Here is a 23,431-nt window from a genome sequence, read left to right as displayed (position 1 = left end):
TCCCCTTGGCAAAGGATCACTGCTTTGAAAAGGGGACAATCATTATTTTTGGATCCAACTCAGCCTTTCGGAAGATAATTCAGACAAAAAGAGGAGGGTGTGCAGGACTAACCTCCTATTGTGGCTTGCATGAAACATTTTTCACTAAAACTAACAGCAGTTCCAAGTGTAAAAGTAAATATTTGTGCAAAGGGCTCACTGCCAGGTGCAATCTCAATATATCCTCAGTTATACTCATTTTATAGTGTTTGACTCTTTAAAAAAATACAAGTTTCTAAAATGATGAAACCTAGCCAAGTATGGAGGAAGTGAATATCAGAAAATACACTTTAGAAAAAAAGGTACAGGGTGTGTTGCTGACAACTTGCTACCTATTTCATAACTTAAATCAAGTGAAGTGTTTGTTAAATATTCACAGTAATTTCAGAGAAGAAACATTCATGTCTATAAAACTTCAATCTATTGCATTTTCAACCATTTTTCTGTACAATTACAAAATGTCAGTGCTTTGCTATAGAATGCCTTGTTGTCAGTCCTTCATCTCTGGATCCAGTCAGACCTTCAAGGTGGGCTGTAGGATTCCCTTCTCAATGAGATGAATCTTCAGGGTTTTGTATATATTTAGCTGCTGTTCTGGCTGAAGCACCAACAACTGCTGTAGCACTTTGCTGGGATTTGGACCCCTGAAAATAAAGCAGAAAAGATAAAGTTTATACTAACTACTTAAAACAGCTGAAGGGGGAGTCGGGCGGTAGCACAACTGGTTAAGTGCACTTGGCGCAAAGCGCAAGGACCTGCATAAGGATCCTGGTCTGAGCCCCTGGCTCCCCACCTGCAGGGGAGTCGCTTCACAGGTGGTGAAGCAGGTCTGCAGGTGTCTATCTTTCTCTTCACCTCCTCTCTCCATTTCTCTCTGTCCTATCCAACAACAACAACATCAATAATAACTACAACAATAAAACAACAAGGGCAACAAAAGAGAATAAATAAATAAATAAATATTTTTTAAAAAGACAGCTGAAGAAAGCATATACCCCAGACTTAAGATAAGCCTTTTTTTAATGCAGAGTAACCAGTAATGTCCAAAGGGGTAAGGAAAAGCAAGTGGTAAGTAATAAATGGGGAATGGCAGAGAATTCTAGAAGAAAACACTCACAAGGAACACGAGATTTGGGAGTCAGGTGGTAGTGCAGTGGGTTAAGCGCAGGTGGCGCAAAACGCAAGGATCACCGTAAGGGTCCAGGTTTGAGCCCCTGGCTCCCCACTTGCAGAGGTGTCCTTCACAAGTGGTGGAGGAGGTCTGCAAGTGTCTTTCTCTCCACCTCTCTGTCTTCTCTCTCCATTTCTATTTGCCCTATCCAATAACAATGACATCAATAACAACAACAATAACGACATACAACAAGGACAACGAAAGGGAATATTTTAAATAAATATTTTTAAAAAGGAACACGAGATTTATGATTTACAATAAGAACTGTTCAGCTGAAATGGAATTACAGGATATAGAAAACCCAGTAACAAAGAAACATCTACTGGATGGACAGCAAGTAGCTGTAAAGTTTGGGGACAGTCCACATTATATGCAACACCACCGCAGCACACACGGAGACATATAAACCTTGTGAGCTAGGGTTATTGTTTTCCCACCCAGAGCAGTGCATGCTGGAACATAGGCTCCTTTTTTTTCACATTCTGGGGAAAGCACACCATCCCAGATGCACCTGTTATTTCTTGGTTTTCAGATGACAATCAATTAATTGATTAAATTAATTGATAAAGTATTGTTATTTCATTTTGCATTCTCTCTGAAGGTTCATGGAGTGAAGTGCTTTCCTATGCATGTTTGTTACCTATATGTCATCTTGACAAAGTGTCCACTCAGATCCTTGGCCCATTTTTAATCAATTGTTTTTTTGTCACTGAGTCACATGAGTTTTAAAATACGTTTCATATACTAATCCCTTATTGAATATGACTGCCTCTCAGTAATCACCTTTTGGCTTTGTTGATATTTCCTTCTCTGAGGATGCTATTTAAGTTTGATGTAGCCTCATTTATTTTTGCTTTTGCAGTATTTACATTTGGAGTCAATGCCATGAAATCTTGGCTAAGGACCAACATACAGAAACTTACCATATTTTCTCCTGATAATTTTATGATTTTAGATCTCACACTCAAGTCTATAATCCATTTTGAGGTTTTTTTGGGTTTTTTTTCTGTGTACGGTTTTAAGATGGTAGTTTAGTTTCATTCTTTTGCATGTAGCTATCTTTTTTCCTATCATCATTTATTTTTTTATTATTATTTTATCTTATTTTACTGAGAGAAATCTAGAAAGGTCAGAGCACTAATCAGCTCTGGTTTATGGTGGTGTAGGGGAATTAAACCTGGGACCTGGGAGCCTCAGGCATGAAAGTCTCTTAGCATAAGCATTATGCTATCTACCCCCCACTCCCATCACCATTTATTAAATACCATTTTCCCCCATTATAGTTTTGCTGCATTTATCATAAACTGATTGACCACACATGTGAGTTTACATCTGGGTTCTCTATAAGACTCTTTTTACATTGATCTATGTGCTCTTTTATGCCAATGTAATATCTTTATTACTATAGATTTGTAGTATAATTTCTGTGTGTGTGTGTGTGTGTGTGTGTGTATAGTATAATCTTTGTTCTTCCATTAGCAGAGGCTATCCTTCCATTTCTTTATGTCATTTCTCTTGACAGTGTCCTGCAGTTTTCATTGTAATGGTTTTTACTTCCTTTGTTAAGTAAAAAACCTTAGTTATCTTTTTGATATAAAACTGTAAATAGAATTATTTGATTACCTTCCCCTCCAACTTACAATTTGTGCAAAGAATTAAACATATTTGATACCCCAATAATCATGTAGTATACAGTAGTACACTGTCTTATCTCCATGTTTTTCTGATTTTTCCATTTTTCCTCTTGCAATTGATTGCTGGTTTCAATTGCAGATATTGACAAGGTCACTATTTGCTAACTGATTTTGCTCTGTCTAGATTATCTAACCACTGATTGTACAGAATGTATTAAAAAGCCTTCTAGTAGTATGACATTGCTGTCAATATTTTCTGTGTATGTCTGTCAGTATTTTCTTTATGATTTGAAGCTCCTGTATTGGGCAGATACTGTTATGTCTTAAATTTCTTCTATACTGATTTGTTGAAGTTATTTTTATATAAATGGATGTTGACTCTTGTTAAATTCCTCTTCTGCATCTAGAGATGATATCATTTTAACCTTTGCTTTTGCTGATGTGGAGTATTCTGTTTACTGCTGAATCACTTGTGCATACCTAGAATGAATCCCACTAGATCCACTGCACCACCTCCTGGACCACATCCCACATCCATGGTGTATGATGCTCTCAGTACATTGTAGGTTACAGTGTGATGGTGTTTTATGAAGGGTTTTTCCAGCTATGTTCTTCAGAAGTATTGGTCTATAGTTTTATTCTTATAAATGTCCATGGCTTGTTTTAGCATCAGGGTAATGTTGACTTCTGAAAGTTTTGCCTCCTTTTCAAACATTTCTTGGAAGGCTGTAACAGACAGGTGTCATTTCTTTGAAAATTTGGTAGAACTGACTGCTACTTCATTTCTAATTTTTCATTCTCTCTCTTTGATAACCTGGCTAAAGAATGTCCCTTTTGATTATGAGTGAGCTCTTGGTTTCAATTACCTTCTAAAGTGTTTTTAATCTGGATTTTTAAAATATGTACTTTAATATCTACCTAATAGCTTTGGGCTTCTTCTAGCTCATTTTTGTGTATAGTTAGAATTTTTTTCATTGTGATACTGTCTGCTGAGGTAGGACTGTATTACTATATCCTTTCCAGCTTTTTCTACATCTCCTTGGTTCTGCTATTTGTGTCATTAGTTTCATTCATTTCCAGGCATTTTTATGTCATCTTTGATTTTCTTGTTAGTCTGTTCAGTTTCATTTTGTTGATTCACATATCTGTGGTTCTCACATCTACTGGCTTATTTATATTTTAAAAGATATTTAGTATTATTTCAGTCTTTATAAATGTACAAAATGTTTTTGTCCCAACAAATGATTTCAGATGATTTATCTTAATGTTCCAGCAGCACTTAAAAGGAATATGTTTTCTGGTGTTTTAGGGTAGGAATCTAAACTTTTGCCTCATACATATTTTTTCTTTTATTATTATTATATATATTTTTTGCCTCTACGGTCGGCTTCACTGTTGTGGGCTGACATGGAACGAGAAATGGGAAGATACCACAGTACCAAAGCTCAGTGCCAGTACTTATAAATCCACTGCAACTGAGGGCTGTTTTTGCCATTTTACTGGATAGGACAGGGAGAAACTGAGAGAGGAGCGCAAGATAGAGAGGGAGAGAGAAAAGTAGACACCTGCAGACCTGCTTCACCAGTTGTGAAGTGTCCCCCCTGCAGGTGGGGAGCCAGGGGCTTGAACACGGATCCTTGCAAGGGTCCTTGTGCTTTGTGCTATGTGTGTTTAACCCAATACACCATTGCTTGGTCCCCTATTTTCTTCTTTTTTTCCTCCTCCTCTCTCTTTCTCTCTCTGTGTTTAATTATATCCCAGCACATCTGAGATTCATTTTTCTTTTTTTTTTAATGTTCCTTTTTAAAATTTTGCATAGTGACAAACAGAGGGGAAGGAAGGGACAAACAGAGAGTGAGACACCTGTATCAGTGAGACACCTGTAGCAGTTCTTCACCACCTGGGAAGCTTCACCCCTGCAAGTAGGTACTAGGGGCTTAAACTCAGGATTTTGCACATGATAATATGTACACACTGCATAGCCCCCATATATTTTGTTACTCTCATGATGGATATATATTTGGTGGGGGGGGTAAGGGTAGTTAGGGGAGCCTGGGGCTTCATGCCTGAGTGATTCCATCACTCCCAGTAGAACTGCTTTTATTTTTAATTTCAGATGGAGACACCACAGCACCACTCCACCTGGTAAGTGTTTGGTGCCCCTGAGCCTATACACAACTATACACAATTCTAACTCTACACAAAAATGAGCTAGAAGAAGCCCAAAGTAGTAGGTAGGTATTAAAGTACATATATTTAAAAAATATTTATTTATTCCCTTTTGCTGCCCTTGTTGTTTTATTGTTGTAGTTATTATTGTTGTTGTCGTTGTTGGATAGGACAGAGAGAAATGGAGAGAGATGGGGAAGGCAGAGGGGGGAGAGAAAGAGACACCTGCAGACCTACTTCACTGCCTGTGAAGCGACTCCCCTGCAGGTGGGGAGCCAGGGGCTCAAACCGGAATCCTTAAGCTGGTCCTTGTGCTTTGCGCCACGTGCCCGACTCCCTTGCCTTTGTTTTTTTCCCCTTTGGTAGTGCATTGTTGTGTGTCTGTCCCCCCCACCCTCTTGTTTCTTGATGTGCACCTTATTCCTGGAGTTTCCCTTGTGCATGGGGAGGGGGAACTCATGAGAGAAATGAGCTCATTTCTAAAATGTTATCTTGAGATGAAAAACTACACAAATAGTAGAGAAAAGGTGGAAAAAAAACTCTCAGCCTCCCTAACTATCTCTTCTCAGAGATACCTTAATATCAGTGATATTCAGCCCACCCTACAGTCCGCCATGAAAAGGAACTACATTGTTGTATTCTAGATTTGTAACAACTCACTCTTACATACTTTTATTTAACCACTTAAGTGAAATGCTACATTAGTAAACATAGTGGACTTGCTGACTGGAGGGGGAGATGCTGAACAGCTCAGACTAGTTGTCCCATGAATCACCTTCATGACAACTTCTTTGTGAAAAGTCTATAGTCACATACATCTCATAGCCAAAGGCTATTCAAGTCAGGACAGAACCTTTCTTCAGAAAATTCTTCAGAAGATTCAACAGCCTCATAACACTCACTCCAGCAGAGCACATAGAGAAAAGGATGTCTATTCTATTAACAGGTTCCACTAAATGCAAAATATGTCAGCAGGCTTCCAGTTGACAGAGACATCTTGTTACTGTCACTGTATGTCTAATAGCCTACATGACAGGCATGACTCACATGTGATTTCCCGCTGCTCAGACATTAACACAGTTTTTATTTATTTTTTATTTTTATTTTTTTATTTATTTATTTACCCTTTGTTTTTGCCCTTGTTGTTTTATTGTTGTAGTCATTATTGTTGTTGTTATTGATGCCTTCGTTGTTGGATAGGACAGAGAGAAATGGAGAGAGGAGGGGGAGACAGGGAGAGAGAAAGATAGACACCTGCAGACCTGCTTCACCGCTTGTGAAGCAACTCCCCTGCAGGTGGGGAGCCGGGGGCTTGAACCGAGACCCTTACGCCGGTCCTTGTGATTTGTGCCACTTGCGCTTAACCGCTGCGCTACCGCCCGACTCCCTAACACAGTTTTTAAAAGTATAATATAATGCCTCTAAAGTTACCAGCTTCTGAAAATAAAGTTTCAAGTATTTAACCACCTAATTGGTTGTACCCAAAAATATGCATAAGCAAACTCTGTGCAAGTAAATACTCTTATTAAACAGGGAACGATTGTCAGCTGAGCTGTATAAAAACAAATCTAGCTACATACACTTGTTAGAAGAAAATGGAGAAATGCTAAAAAAATAAAATATAAAGCAAGTAGTAAGTAAAGATGGATATAACAATAGGATCTATTTAACAGGAAGAGAGTGTAATCCAAATTGTGTATATATCTAATACAACTTAAAAAATAAAGCTAAAATAGGAATAGGGAAAGTTTAACAAAGTTCTCTTTATAACTGATAGAACAGAAGAATATAACCTAAAACTCCAGGAAGCACATTAGCTTGCTTCATGGAACATTTCAGAAGAAATTCTAACAAATACCAAATACTTAATGTGTCTTCTGACAATAGTGGAAATAAAGCAAGATCTCTACTCTGTTTGGAAACTAACCACTAAACCCTAACTAATCCACATGTCAAAGAACATACGGTACTAGAAACCAGGAAATATAGACCGATTTGTAGAATGAGGGTAAAGCAGTACTTAGGAGGAAATGCAAAGTCTCAGATAAATACTAGACTAGATAGTGCTAAAAGCCAATAATATAACTTATCTCAAGGAGCTCAAAATCGAACGTACAGATAAAAGGAATGAATTATGGGCGGTGATACAGTGGATTAAGCGCATATGGCGCAAAGTGCAAGGACCAGCATAAGGATCCTGGTTCAAGCCCCTGGCTCCACACCTGTAGGGGAGTCGCTTCACAAGTGGTGAAGCAGGTCTGCAGGTGTCTCTTTCTCTGTCTTCCCCTCCTCTCTCCATTTCTTTCTGTCCTATCCAACAACAACAACATCAATAACCACAACAATGTTAAACAAGGGCAACAAAATAGAAAATACATATAAAACAAAAGAATGAATTATGAAAAGACATCAAGGAAATAGAAAGTATGTAACACAGAAAACCCAAGAAGCCGAAATTCGATTCCTTGTAAATATTGGTGAAATAGACAAACTCTTAATAAGACTGTCCAAGAAAAATAAAATTAAAAAGTTAATACAAAAACCCTCACATGTGGGGGTAGACAGCATAATTGTTATGCAAACGACTCATACGTGAGGCTCTGAAATCCTAGGTTCAATTACCTGCACCACTATCAGCCAGAGATGATCAGTGCTCTGGTAAAAAAAAGTAAAATCTTTAAAAAAGACACTATTAAAAAACAAAACAAAACAAAACAAGCCCTCATGTTGCTGTGGCCATAGGCTGAGTTTTCCGTTTTTTGTTTATGAGGTAGTGGGGGTCAAACCCAGGTCTTCTGCCACTGGGCCACATCCCTGCTACATCTATCCACTGTGAAATAAACACGGTTTTTTATTTTATGGCTCAAACCCTATCAGAGACCATGGAAAATAAAGTTAACAGGCTGACCGGGTTAGCCTTTGGACCCTAAACTGGTGTTTTAGGGCAGACCCAAAACAACAAAATTATAAAAGTAAACACAGAAAATAAACTATCCTTGAGAAAAATGTAATACCCATGCATATTCTACATAATCATAACTTTCTGGCCTGCTTCACTTTTCTGTGTGGCACTTATGCACTATCTAGCAAGCTGTGCTAATGCATTTTCCTTCTAGCCCCCTAGTAAGAATGAAAACTCTGTAGGCAAAGACATGGCGTGCTTTATGCTAGTTCAGGTTCAGACCATTCTCAGATATACAGCAGGCAGTCAAGTAAAAATGAGGTAAGTGGATGAATTATTATGTCTTAGTATTTACTGTCACTGCAATGCCCTCAGCTGAGAAAATTATCTCCTTGTGGCCTTAACTCAGTACAATTCATGTTATCTAGACCTTTCACTCATTCCTAAGAAGAACCTTGACCTCTGTGTTGTTGTCTCACTGGTAGTAAGGTGATAACTGAGCCCTGATGCTCAGGACACCAGTGTGACATGGTCCTCTTTGATATGATAGGCCACCACTGACTGAAAAAGTTACTTGTTTAAGTTACTATGGAAAGGACAGAACTCAAAGAAATCATCTGAGAAAAACATTTCTTTAATCCCCAAAGTACCTTATGAAACTCGTGATGTACACATGCACAAACGTTGCCATCAAATACTGACAATCAAATCTGTCCATTATCCCTCCATGACCAGGAATGGTGTTTGCAAAATCCTTCAGAAACAAACAAAATGTTAATCACACACTTTTCAAGAATGCTCTACAGCTTCCACGTTTGGCATCATAAACTCTAGAGAAAACTCTTCACTGTTGTATCTTCCCACTAATTTGCTAGAACATGCAAACAGACAAACTCTTCTGAATAGGTACCCATTTTAATTAGGTGATTACTAACTAGTTCCTCTACTTGCACTCACTGGAACCTACCTACTTTACATTTCCCTGATTCACTCTCCTCCTTAAGTGCTCTTCCCCCCCCCCCCAGCAAAGCTGCCATAATCACCCCACTTTCAGTAGCCACTCCTAAAGGCACAACATTTAATCTTTTTAAAAATTTTTTATTATCTTTATTTATTTATTGGATAGAGACAGCCAGAAATCGAAAGGGAAGGGGGATAGAGAAGAAGAGAGACAGAGAAACACCTGCAGCACAGCTTCACTGTTTTTTGTGAAGTTTTCCTATGCAGGTGGGGACTGGGGACTTGAACCTGGGTCCTGTAACATGTGCACTCAAGCAGGTGTGCCACCACCCGGCCCCACAACATTTAATCTTAACTTAGTCCTGTGAGGAGGGCTGAGATAACATCCACCTGTCATTTTATGAGACTCTAACATAAAACATATAATTTTAACAGCGGTCAAGTTGTATTAAAGCCTAGCCATGCCCACTCACTGACATGTTCTCTACAGGGGCTTTCTTGCTACAGTGGCAGGGTTCAAATCTAAGTAGTCATAACAATTAATAAATGTATGATTTGACCTTTATAGAAAGAGTCTGCTGACCCCCTAATCTATCAGAATGGATGGCTATAAACTCAAAGGTCACATATTCCCATGCACCCTCAGGTGAACTGTGTGACAAGACACTAAACTTCAGACAGCTCATGAAGAGATTCTTGAATGAACATTTGACAGACCAAGATTCTATGTAGTCTGTCCCAACAAACAACAGTTTAAAACAGCATGACTACAGCCTAACAAGGCATAATATAACATTTAATTTAGCCAAGAAACACTTCTGTAAGGCTGAATCAAAAAAGGACAACAGTCTTAACTGTCATAATGGTAATAAAATTTGATTCTATAGTTCTATTCTCTAATATATGTAAAAAGGGGTGTAAGACCACACCTTGATTTTGAAGGCTCTTTTGAATCCACTGGCAAAGAAGCCTCCAAATGGGCCAATCAAAGATGCAAATGTTGAAAGAGCAATGCTGTGTATCTGGAAAGGATACAAAGTCACTGTTTCCTAAAAAGGGAAAAGAAAGGTAAGAGGGGTTAGAGATCAATGTCTTCCAGTTTACTATCTAACAATGAACCCTGACAAACAGTAAGTTAAAGAACATAACTACATTTGTGTTAATTTGACCACAGGAAAACAAACAAAACAAACAAACAAACAAAAAACCCAGCTCCAAGCACACTAAAATTAGATAAATTAATTTCTAGTTTTCTTAGAAGTTTTGATTACTACTTGGCATGTAGGTTTACCTGCCAATCACCAAGGGCTAATTTCTAAGTTTATTGTAACCAGCAGAACTTTGGTTTTATAAGTATACAACATATTTAATTTTATTTTACTGTAATTTTATACGGTAAAATTAAGAGAAAGTTGGATTTTTTTTTTTCTTAAAACTGTTAGATGCTTTTATAGCACATGGAAGTGAGCTGCTTGACCAAAAGGACCACCAAAATGAACATAGAAAGGGTTTGGGAAGAGACTATCCAAATTGAGGAAAATTCCACAGTCGAATTTTTTTTCTAGATTTGTAGTTCTTGCTTCACTGTACTAAAGCCGAAGGTACAATAGTGCATAGAGGGTGTGGTGTAAGAAAGGTCAGTAAGAACTATTAAGAATACCAATCTTTGGACCTGCTGTCAAAGCAAAGACCTTACCTGTAATCAAAGCTTGGTAGTTATCAAAAAGTTTATTATCAGTCTAAAAGGTGGTGCCCAGTATAAAGTGCTAGACCCTCAAGCATAAACTGATTTTAAGTAGCACTTTTTGTTGTTGTTGTAGTTATTATTGTTGTTGTTGATGTCGTCGTTGGATTAAGACACAGAGAAATGGAGAGAGAAGGGGAAGACAGAGAGGGGGAGAGAATGAGACACCTGCAGACTCGCTTCACCACCTGTGAAGCGACTCCCCTGCAAGTGGGGAGCCAGGGCTCGAACCGGGATCCTTAGACTGGTCCTTGCGCTTCGCTCTATGTGCGTTTAACCCACTGCGCTACCACCTGATCTCCCAAGTAGCACTTTTCTATACTAACAAAGATCCCTAAAAATCAAGCAGTTGAGGGCCAGGTGGTAGTGCACTGGGTTAAGCGCACATAATGCAAAGTACAAGGACTGGTGCAAGGTCTTAGGTTTGAGCCCCTGGCACCCCACCTGCTGGGGGACGGAGGGTTGGTCGCTTCATAATCGGTGAAGCAGGTCTGCAGGAGTCTAGCTTTCTCTCTCTCCCCCTTTTTCCCCTCCTCTCTCAATTTCTCTCTGTCTTGTCCAACAACAAAGAAAAAAAAAAACTACCAGGAGCAATGGATTAGTAGTACTGCAGACACTGAGCCCTAGCAATAACACTGGAGGCAAAAAAAAAAAAAAAAAAAAATTGGGAGTCAGGTGGTAGTGCAGCAGGTTAAACGCATGGACCGGCGTAAGGATCCCCGGTTCAAGACCCCAGCTCCCCACCTGCAGGGCAGTCACTTCACAAGTGGTGAAGCAGGTCTGCATGTGTCTATCTCCCCCTCTGTCTTCCCCTCCTCTCTCCATTTCTCTCTGTCCTGTCCAACAAAGACAACAACAATAACTAAAACAATAAAACAATTAGGGCAACAAAAAGGAATAAATATTTTTTTTAAAAATCAAGCAATCTTTGATCCAATGATCAGACTCACTATAATCATTCCATTGTAAAAATCTAAAGAATCGAAAATGTTTCCCATGATCAATTATTATCAATGTTCAAAACTACTAGGCAAATTCCTAACAGAGAACTAGTTTGTGATGATAATATACATTTGATGTTCACAAAGAGGAAATCATAAGCGGGTGGGGGGGCATCTTATTGGTGCTTAACCAACAGTGAAACCGCCTCTACATCATAAAGGCTAAATTCTCCTGAAAAAAGTGTGTAAATCTTAAATATACATGAAAATAAAGGTTAGCTTTAGGGACAGAAAAGTCCCAACCATATTTGCCTTACCCTTCTCAACAATGCCTTGAGAAAGGGAGGAAGTGAATAGCTCTGAAGCTGGAACAGTTCTGAGGGTTCACATTCTGTAACAAAGGAGTTGATGTCACTCCGGTACTCCACGGGGCAGACAAAGTACTGGGACTTGGACAGCAGGTAGGCAGCCTGGAGAACAAGCAATGAAATATATACTATTTAAATTATAGCTTTAAAAGGTGGTCAGAGAATGCTAACATTTATTCACATTTCTATTACTTCTTTTCATAAATGACCCAGTAAAAGACTCTGAAAAGCCATTAGAAAACAAAGAGCTTTTTTTTTAAAAAAAAAAAATTTAATATTTATTTTATTTATTCCCTTTTGTTGCCCTTGTTTTTTTTTTTTTTTTTTATTATTGTTGTTGGATAGGACAGAGAGAAAAGGAGAGAAGAGGGGAAGACAGAGAGGAGGAGAGACAGATAGACACCTGCAGACCTGCTTCACTGCCTGTGAAGCGACTCCCCTGCAGGTGGGGAGCTGGGGTTCGAACCGGGATCCTTATGCCGGTCCTTGTGCTTTGCGCCACCTGCGCTTAACCCGCTGCGCTACAGCCCAACTCCCCACTTTTTTTTTTTCTTTGGTGACCAAGGAGGTTGTTATATCTATATGACCACACAATAAGACGTAAGAAGAGGATGGAGCAAACTGATTTGAATGGTAAGACAAACATGATAGCACAGCTATACATTACTTCAGTATACATGTTAGCAGAAGCTAGCAATTATGAAGGTATGAGCAGATATAGGGTTGAAAGTTACCGTACAGAGGGTATATTAACTGCATCAGTTACTATTAGTCCAACATTTCTGAGAAAATAACTGAGGAGACAAATACCTCTCTTCTTAGCCAACACAGACAACTCTGACTGAATTATTCTTTCCCTGGCCACATCACCACCATTTTTATAACTAGGCACATAAAACACAGGTATCTCTTTGTAAATGTATACTTCTGAAGACTGCTTAGAGGGGTGGGGGAGACAGCATAATAGTTATGGAAAAAGGCTTTCATGCCTGAGACTTTACTAGCACCCTAGGTTTTTGTTATGAGGCCAAAAGGAGAGTTACTGACTACAGGAGTACCTGTCTAGTGAATAATGAGAAGAAGAGACCAAAGTCTTGCTCAGATCAGGCTTGTGTTGTTGGGGGTTGCATCTGGGACTTTTGGTGCCTCAGGCAGGAGAGTCCTTTTGCAAAACTATTATCTCCCCAGCCTTCTTTCTTTCTTTTTTTTTTTTTAAATTTCTTAATTGGGGGATTAATGTTTTACCATGGACAAAAATATAATAGTTTGTAAGTGCATACTATTTCTCAGATTTCCACATAGCAATACAACCCCCACTAGGTCCTCTGTCGTCCCTTTCCAGAACCTGTACTCTCCCTCCCACCCACCCCAAAGTTTTACTTGGGTGCAATACACCACTCCCCAGCCTTTCTAGTGGTTTCCAAATAAGACATTACTAGCAATTTGTAGTTTAATTCCTTTAGGTTTGGAAGAGACTAATAAATGGCTACCATTGTTCCCAAAAATATGAATAAAATAAAATCCTGGTAAAACTCACAATGAATCCAAACACAACTGTGGAAAAGAAACCACCAATAAATCCTTCCCAAGTCTTCTTAGGAGACAACTGAAAGAAGACAAAGCACATTTACAAGTTACTATACTCATAACATACACAATTACATATGCAAACTCTGATCCGTGAATTCCCATATGCCATGCATTTCTCTCCATGCTTTTATTTTTCTTACTGGAAAGATTTTGCAATCCTTTTATTCTTCATTCCATGATCCTGACCTATTTGTGCTCATCTCTTTAGATGCAACTAACCCTCATGAAACTCCCAAGCAAACGACATACTGTGAATGTTTCTGTAAAAAGCCTCCATTTGCTTTTCTCCCAAAGTACATAGCCTCTGTGCTGAAATAACCGCCCCGTGACAATTATGCTTATGTAAACAGTCCTAATGCTACAAGACTTGAAATAAGGGTGAGATGACACACAAGGTCAGTGTTGAGCTACTCCTAACCAAAAGTAGATAGTAACAGAACATGGACACTAGCCCAGCAGTCTCAGACAGAAAAATCCCCCAAATGCCATGAACACAGCTTTTGAAACAGCCAAGTGCCCCAAGCCCCAGGTGGCATACTTGCTCCACAAGTACTCACACAGCCGCTTCTCTCTGACCACAATAGATGTTTGTCTCCATAAAGAAAGAAATACACTGTACATCTAACAATAGATACTGTTAGCTAGATTCAGGCAGCTGCTTCTCAGACAATGGGGTCGGCAGGGAGAGAAGGTGGAAGCAGGTCTGGGAGTGGGTGAAAACTGGGACAGAAGGTCCTAGAGAAGGAGCTAACTGCTGAGCTGCCCGTGAGGTGGGCTTGGTGTGTGGGGGTTCGGTCTTCAGGTCCCTCTTGCCCTGTGCTGCTCAGCCTGTTCCCCTGGGGAGGGATTCTTCTGCAGACAGATATGGGTGAGAGGCTAAGCTTCATGTGCTCTTCAGAGACCACCTGTCCCCATGTTCAAAAGTTCAAGTGTAAAGTGGCTGTTTAAAAAAATGCTGACCACAGTACTGCTAAGAAGAGACTGAGGAACTGGGTGGTGCCACACCCGCTTGAGGGTAACATGTTACAAAGCACAAGGACCCGGGTTCAAACCCCTGATCCTCACCTGCAGGGGAAAATCTTCACGAGTGGTGAAGCAGAGCTGCAGGTGTCTCTCTCCCTCTCTTCCTCTCCCTCCCCTCTCAATTTCTGGCTGTGTCTACCCAGTAAATAAATAAAGATAACAAAAAAATGTTTTTTAAAAAGAAAAGGCTGAGCTGCACCATCTCCTGGTATCACTCACTATGACTACATGAAGCTGACTCAAACTCACAAGTGTTGGCTGATTACTTTTTTTCCCTTTATTATATTTATTTACTTTCCCTTTTGTTGCCCTTGGTTTTTTTTTTTTTATTGTTGCTGTTGTTATTTATGTTGTCGTTGTTATACAGGACAGAGAGAAATGGAGAGAGGAGGGGAAGATAGACGGGGGAGAGAAAGATAGACACCTGCAAACCTGCTTCACCCCGCCTGTGAAGCGACTCCCCTGCAGGTGGGGAGCTGGGGGCTCGAACCGAGATCCTTACTCCAGTCCTTGTGCTTTGTGCCACATGCACTTAACCGCTGCTACCACCCGACTCCCGGCTGATTACTTTTAAAATAGCCTACCAAATTAAGTCAGTACTTATCACATTGATCTAGCGGTTAACTAACTTAGTTATATCTGGGTAGTTCATAGACCAATCCCAACCTGGCAAATACTGTAAATCTATGCTCAACATCAGATAAAATGTTTTTTTCTGTGCTCATTTGCTCTTGTGCTAAAGCAGATATATATAAAATCTTGCTTGCCAATAGCTCAGTCTGATGCTGGGTGTTGGACTGTGTGTGGTTACCCACATTTAGAGGAGACCTTTTCTAAAGGACAGTTATGTGCATTATCCCTCTGGGAATAGTAAGTGATGGTCAGTTATCACTCAGCAAACAGAACCAAATCTAAATCAAATCAGTATCATCTGCTCACATGCCTCTTGTTTTCTCTTCGATTAACCTTTCACTACTACATTAACAGTATTTTATTGCAGGGCCTCAATTTTTTAATGGGTTTAAGTGTAAAAGTTTTGCAAATGGGCAAGAGTGTATTAAGAAGGTACAGTGTCCAGTTTCCACCAGCCTAGTGTATGAGGCACTAGATAAAAGACAGCATGAAGGCTGGTGACAGGACAGGCTTGTTCAGAGGGTTGCTGAGAATAATGAATGCTGGCACCACCCCAGAATAACCTTGGTGGCAAATAATAATAGTAATAAAAGAAAAGCCACAAAGTAATTGCTGGAAGTAAACTATCCAGAAAGATGAAATGCACCTTCAGGAAAACCTAGCTGATAGAGTCAAGTCCTTGTTAAGGAAACTCAGGAATATCTGCTGGAGAACTCAGCTGGAATCTTAGGAGATACAGCTCATTGCCCATACACTTAGGCTGATAAGTGCAACTAAGAAAAACCAAAGTACCTTGGGAATTAAAAAAAGAACGCAATTGTACCATTGTTGAGAATTCTCTCCATTGGCTAGCATTTAAGGTTATCTTGTGTCTTGTGATATTTTCAGTTTTACCTTAATTAATGGAGTTCTCCCAAAGAAAAATCCAAAAAGATAAGCAGTTATGTCATTGCAGATAACACTGGATATTGGGACAAGGAACCTTTGAGAAAAATAACAGAAAAAAGTCCATGTGATTCAATGGCAAAAAATGTATACAATTTATGACTCACTATCAGTGTACTAACTCCTAAGACTTCACAACAGTCTAGAACATAACACCTGATAAAACATTCATGGAAACAATATCAACCACACTTGCCCTTTCAGCAAGGAAGCCAAACAACCACTACAAGTAAAGAAGCTCACTGGGAGAACACTGCTGAGGAGATATTAAACAATAAACGACCCTAGCTACTTTCTTTTTTGGATAGGACAGAGAGAAACCAAGAGGAGTGGAGGCAGAGAGGAGGAGAGAAAGATAAGACACCTGCAGACCTGCTTCACCGCTTGTGAAGCGACTCCCCTGCAGGTGGGGAGCTGAGGGCTTGAACTGGGATCTTTCTGCTGGTCCTTGCGCTTCGCGCCATGTGCGCTTAACCTGCTGCGCTACTGCCCGGGCCCCTCCAGCAGACTTTTTTTTTTTTAGACAGAGAGTGAAAGATGTGGAGAGACAGAGGAGAGACACCATAGCACTGCTCCACCAGTTGTGAAGCTTCCCCTGTTCCTTGAGCATCAGAGCCATGTAGTGTGTCTGCTCTATTTATTAGATGAGCTATTCTTGACCCCATGTAAAGATGTTGCAATGAGTCACTTCTTTAGACAGAGCATAAGCTGATAAAATAATACCAAGCTCTTAGGGAATTTCATTTTCAGGAAAGATCATCACTTTTAATTGTACCTTAAGCTATACCTGCATTAAGCCCTACTAATTGAGCACAACCTACTTTAGGTAGCTCTTCCTCATTAATTAAAACTGCATGTGGAAGAGAATCTTAAAGTGATTCTAATTGTTTGCACAGATTGGTTAAAAATACAAAGCTGACAGAGGAACAGCTTTATCTTGACAAGACCCATCTGCTATAAAATAATTTTATTTTATTATTAATTTTTAAATAACAAAAACACACCTGGTCTTCATTCTTCCTTTATTATTGGATAGAGAGAGAGAGAAATGGAGAGGAGAGAGGGATATATACATTGACACTTGCAGTCCTGCTTCACCACTCATGAAGCTTTCCCCTTACAAAAGGGGGTCAGGGGGATGAACTTGGGTCCTTAAACACTGTGTGTTTAAAAAAAATGTGTGTGCTTAATCAGGTGTGTCACAGCATAAAATTACATGGGGACAGTATGGTCAGGTATTTTAAAATATTAAGGTTTTTTTTTCAGGGGTTGGGCAGTAGCACAGCAGGTTAAGTGTACATGGCAGGGGGGTCAGGCTGTAGCGCAGCGGGTTAAGCGCAGGTGGCGCAAAGCACAAGGACCGGCATTAGGATACCGGTTCGAACCCTGGCTCCCCACCTGCAGGGGAGTCGCTTCACAGGCGGTGAAGCAGGTCTGCAGGTGTCTATCTTTCTCTCCTCCTCTCTGTCTTCCCGTCCTCTCTCCATTTCTCTCTGACCTATCCAACAACGACAACAACAATAATAACTACAACAATAAAACAACAAGGGCAACAAAAGGGAATAAATAAATAAAATAAATATATTTTTAAAAAAGTGTACATGGCGCAAAGTGCAAAGACCATTGCAAGGATCCCAGTTCGAGCCCCTGGCTCCCCACCTGCAGTGGAGTTGCTTCACAGGCAGTGAAGCAGGTCTGCACGTGTCTATCTTTTTCCCCCTTCTCGTCTTCCCCTCCTCTCTACATTTCTCTCTGTCCTATCTGGCAACAATGACATCAACAACAATAAAACAACAAGGGCAACAAAAGGAAAAAAATGGCCTCCAGGAGCAGTGGACTTGTGGTGCAGGCACCGAGCCCCAGCAATAACCCTGGAGGCAAAAAAATTTTTTAAATAAATTTTTCTTTAATATTTAATACTTTAAAACAATTATTAATTAATAAGAATACTTTAATAAAAAAGCAGAGTAACTCTTGAAGATATACTAGCTGTTTGGGGTTTTTTTTGCCTCCAGGGTTATTGCTGGGGCTCTGTACCTATGCTCTAATCTATTGCTCCTGGAGGCCATTTTTCCCTTTTGTTGCCCTTGTTGTTTATTGTTGTAATTGTTATTATTATTGTTATTACTGCTGTCATTATTGTTGGATAGGACAGAGAGAAATCGAGAGAGGGAGGGCCAGACACCTGCAGACAAGATTCACTGCTTGTGAAGTGACCCCTCCTGTAGGTGGGGAACCAGGGGCTCTAACCGGGATCCTTATGCTGGTCCTTGCATTTTGCGCCATGTGCACTTAACCTGCTGTGCCACCTGACCCCCTATTTGCAGTTTTATGAGAACTTTCTATTTTTTTTACAACCTGAATAGGGTAAATTTCCAGTTATTAACAAAGTATTTATCTTCAGATATCAAATTGCAATTAAGTCTCAGTAAAATATGTAAGTAAAGTCATATTAGTAGAAATCTCTAAGACACTGTCCAATGTTATACAGTTTTAAAAGGTGCTATGATATAAAAATAAAGCAGTGTAATACTGTTCCCTTACCATATCATGCCTTCAAACAGATTTTGGATGACAAGGTGCGACTGAGTAACTGTTATCAGTAAAGTGACATGAGTCCATGCGAACTGTTAATAGCCCAACAACACAACAATTAGTAAACACAACAGGTCAGTGCAGCCCAGGAAGCAACAGCAATACTGACAGAAATGTCTAGCATGATGTTTTTCAAAACTTGTAAGAATAGGCTATACCAAAGAAACGCTGTTAGTGAATTATATTCATTTTGGTGCCTACTGGAACCTTAAAACCAGGAAAACATGAAGCAACCAGTAGGTTAAGACAGTGAAAGACACTCAAGTTTAAAAACATGAAAAAAGGTACAAATTTTAATCATGAGATGAAAATAAAATATATATATATATATATGTATGATGCTGTTCCAGCATTTGGAAAGGAACCATTGGCCTCTGGCCACATTATTCAGTCTTCTTTTTAAATAATAAAAACAGTTGTTTTTACAGAGTTAATTATGGGAACCTTCCCTCACTGTTAATTCTGATTTCAAATGATTCAAACTAATAAAGATCAGTTCCCCTTAAATTCTGTCTTTGCAAACTTGAAAGTTGAGTTTCATGGCTCTGTGCAATGACAATACTCAATTTTGAGTCTTCAATTCTATCTGGCCTAAGAGACAGGCCATTTTAGCAACTTTTAGTGGCATTAGTATGGATAAATTATGGGTGAAAACAGCTCATGTTTTCTATGCGCTTTTAAGTATTTATAAAGTAACTTTTCAAAAGTGATGGGGTTCTGATTGAGTCATAATAAATTCATTTCCCATTTCAGCAAGCAATAATGAATATCAGCTGTTTTACTATTTTACTTAAGAGATCTAATTTGCTTTTACCCTGGTTACTTCAAAAAGCATTAATTTTTTTCCCCAATAGGCACTGTTTATATTGTTCACAGGTGAGTCAATTATTTCAGTTTTTCTTGATGACTTCTTGATTTTCATTGAGAACTTTTACTCTATGCTCTTGAAATCCCAGAAATTAACTATGTGACAGTATGATTTGTCAGCAGTAATGCACAGCACAGTATCTCAATGAAGCAGAGCATAAAGAATAGTAAGTACACTCAACGAAAAATAAGTCTTAACTAATACATGAATCCAGACAGGAGCTCTTCCAGTTCAATGAGAGAGCATCATGTACAGTGACAAATCCCATAAGACACTAGAAACTGTTCAAGGATATGCTGAATAAAACACAATAGGCCAAAGAGACTGATGTTAATTCAGTGATTACCCATAGCTCTGCTGGGGATCGGGGTGATCTGCTTCCTTAAAACTCAAGCGAAGGACAGGCACAGAGGCAGATGGTAAATGTCTCCCTGACATACTGATGATCCAGGAGACTACAGACACTCTTCACGTTTCTACAAATTTAGTAGGGGACCTAAGTAGTTTGGTAGTCTCTGAAATTAATTATCCAAAGAAAGAATGTTCAGGAAACTTTGAGAACATTTAAAAATTTTAAATTCTCAAAAACTGTTAAACCTCAAGATGTTCTTATTTTGGTATCTGTATTCAGTTTTGTCATTCAAAACTGAAATATCCCTGACACTTAGGGAGGACATCAATTAGGAGATTAGACTGTATCTTCTTACTACAGGAGGAAAAAATTAAAGGGCTTGATTATATGCAGTGACTACAGAATAATGGTTAGTACATACCATATAAAACTGCAGGCGATAATGTTTCTTCACTAAGCTCAACACAAACATACAGAAACCTGTTCAAAAGCAGAAAGCATATGCTTGTTATGCAACCTGTTTGGTGCAAATTTCACTAAGCCTGAAGAATGTGATTTTTCTGACCACATCTAGGGACACTTTACCCACTTACTCATCTAGCCCCTCTCATACTTTCTTTCTTTCTTTTTTTTTTTTTTTTACCAGAGCACTGCTCAGCTGTGGCTTATGGTCGTGTGGGGAACTGAACCTGGAACTTTAGAGTCTCAGGCATGAGAGCCTGTTTGCATAACCATTATGCTATCTACCCCCCACCCTCCTATTATCTTATGTTAAGCATTTTAAGTCAATTTTCCTAAAGGAAACGATCTTATATTCTCAAAAACACCTAACATATTTCATGGCATGGATTCAGCAAACAGCCCTTGTACTATATATATTGCTGATATGTGGACATCGAGAGGCAGCTCTTGAATTTCAGTTAAATAAAAGGTACTCATTACATCAGCAGATCAGGCGTATGTAAGTACGTTCTATTCTTTACCATTAATAATACTAAAGCTAGTCATTTCACGACAGCTAATGTTTTCTGAACACTTACTATGTTCAGTCTAGGTGTTTTACAAGTAGTAACTCATTTAAAGCTTTCAACATCCTTATGATGGAAGCACGAACTATCTCCATTTTACAGATGAAGAAAACTGCACAAGAGGCATTAATTTACTGGGATCACAAACCCATGAAGCAGTTGAACCCTGAGATTCTACTGCCCCTCAAGACTTAGGTGACAAACCATCAGCAGCAAAATACATAGTAACATTGACTTGGAATCTCTGAGAACCTTATTACAACTACAGTAAAATAGAACACTATTAATAACTGCAAGATTTATAGGGACAGGCAGCGATGCGCCCATTTGAGCACGTTACCATATGTAAGAAACTAGATTCAAGTCCCTGGTCCCCAGGTACAGAGGGAAAGCTTCACACGTGGTGAAGCAATGCTGCAGGTGTCTCTCTTTCTCCCTATCTTCTCTTCCTCTTTTCTATCAAATAAAAAGAAGGAAAAAAATCAAAAGATAGCTAACAGGAGCACTGGATTTGTCATGCAGGCACAAGAGCCCCAGTCATAACCTTGGTGACAATAAAAAAATAAATAAAAATAGATGTTTAAAAAAATTGCAAGGCTTACAGATAGTATTTGTGTTTATATCCTACATCTATTACAATGAAATTTACTAAACAGAAATTTTTGGGACCAGTTGGTGGCGCACTTGGTTAAGTGCACACATTACAGTGCACAAAGACCCAGGTTCAAGCCCCTGGTCCCCACCTGCAGGGGGAAAGCATCACGAGTGGTGAAGTAAGGCTGCAGGTGTCTGTCCATCTGTCTCTCTATCTTCCCTTCCCTTCTCAATTTCTCTGTCTTTAATAAATAAAAAAAAAAATTAAAAAAATTTCACCTGGGGAGATTTAATAATCATGTACTAAAATAACAGGAGATGTATGAGGCATGCCTGGTCCAATATTTCAGCAAACTTCTAAAGATACATATCTATAATTTGGGTCTTCTTTCACTAGCTCTGGTTTATAGTGGTGCTAGGGATTAAATCTGTGACTTCTGGTGCCTCTGGCTTGCAAGTCTTTTTGCATAACCATTATGCTAACTCCCCAGTCCTGATACATATGTGTGTGTGTGTGTGTGTGTGTGTGTGTGTGTGTATTTAATAGCAATACATATTGGAGATATATAAGCCACGTTTAATTAAAAATAGAGTCATGAGACAGAAAATGAATCATCAGCTAATGTAGCCCACTTAAGACAGATACTAGACTTTGTTTATCTAAGTCATTCAGCAAGGCATGTCTCTCCATTGGAGCAAGCGAGGACTCTTTACTGAGTGACAGTGTAGGCACAATTTAACAATGTAAACAGCAACAACCTTCAAATAGACTATGGAAAATAGAAGTATAACAGGAATTTAGTTGACCGCGGCTAAAATAAGCACCTAAAAGTGTTGGGTGTAGAGACCCAAGAGGTGGTGCGGTAGGTAAAGCACTGGACTCACAAGCACAAGGTCCCAAGTTCAATCCCCAGCAGAGCATGTACCAGAGAGATTTGAGTACTGAGTTCAGGATTGTTATTTACAGTGTAAGTACACTTTACTTATATTATGAATGGCACAAGCTATATTGTAATCATAATGTCTATTAAATAACTATAAGGAGCATACGGGTTGGGTTCGGTAGCAGAAGTCATTATATGTATCTTCATTTTGCTATTATTAATTTTTTTAAGACTTTCCCTTATTAGTTGGAAAGCAGGCCAGAGTACCCCAGTGCCATATGCAATGCTGGGTCTGGAACTCGGGATCTCTTGCTTGCAAGTCCATGCCCTAGCCATTACACCATCATACCTGGGCTACACTGACATATTCAAATCTAAAAATTCCAGAAAGGAAGCTTGCTAATCTAAAAATAAAATGAGAAGAAACTGTGTTCTTTACTTCTGTAATTAGCTAAGAATCCACCCGAGCATCTGCCTTAAATGTAACAGAGTAAATCTGTCTGAACAATGAGAGACTACTCAAAGTTTCTACCAAGAAAGTTAATAAACAAGGAATGAAAGCCAATTGTTTTGTTTTGTTTTGCTTTCCACAAAAATATTGGCTGATACCAGTAATCACAATCATTCTATGGCATGATTCTCTTAAACTGAATTAAAATAGAATTAAAATTGAATGGCAAATTTACTACTTCTCCCTCAAAATAATATACTTAAAAAAATCTATTTCAGGGAGTTGGGCAGTAGTACAGCAGGTTAAGTGCAGGTGGCGCAAAGCGCAAGGACCAGAGTAAGGATCCCGTTTTGAGCCCCCGGCTTCCCACCTGCAGGGGAGTTGCTTCACAAGTGGTGAAGGAGGTCTGCAGGTGTCTATCTTTCTCTTCCCCTCCTCTCTCCATTTCTCTCTGTCCTATCCAACAACAACAATAATAACTACAACAATAAAACAACATGGGCAACAAAAGGGGACAAATAAATATTTAAAAATATA

The 23,431-nt window shown here is 39.2% G+C and overlaps 1 protein-coding gene across 1 annotated transcript in view; it reads right to left on the bottom strand.

Annotated features, from left to right (window-relative positions):
- Positions 1-443: 443 nt before the first annotated feature.
- The window catches only part of CDS1 (CDP-diacylglycerol synthase 1), a 75,107-nt gene continuing 52,119 nt past the window's right edge, over positions 444-23,431 (bottom strand). Inside the window, exons 6-13 of the mRNA XM_007525028.3 lie at positions 20,359-20,417; positions 18,667-18,749; positions 16,072-16,159; positions 13,469-13,537; positions 11,881-12,033; positions 9,808-9,927; positions 8,569-8,672; positions 444-683 (exon numbers count right to left, since the gene is read on the bottom strand). Of these exons, the coding sequence (XP_007525090.1) occupies positions 554-683; positions 8,569-8,672; positions 9,808-9,927; positions 11,881-12,033; positions 13,469-13,537; positions 16,072-16,159; positions 18,667-18,749; positions 20,359-20,417 (806 nt within the window). The 3' untranslated portion in view covers positions 444-553. The remainder of the gene's footprint in view (positions 684-8,568; positions 8,673-9,807; positions 9,928-11,880; positions 12,034-13,468; positions 13,538-16,071; positions 16,160-18,666; positions 18,750-20,358; positions 20,418-23,431) is intronic.

Source organism: Erinaceus europaeus, chromosome 3 (genome assembly GCF_950295315.1).
Source record: "Erinaceus europaeus chromosome 3, mEriEur2.1, whole genome shotgun sequence".
In the NCBI taxonomy this organism is placed as follows: Eukaryota; Metazoa; Chordata; class Mammalia; order Eulipotyphla; family Erinaceidae; genus Erinaceus; species Erinaceus europaeus.
This window is presented reverse-complemented; position numbering and strand designations above follow the sequence as displayed.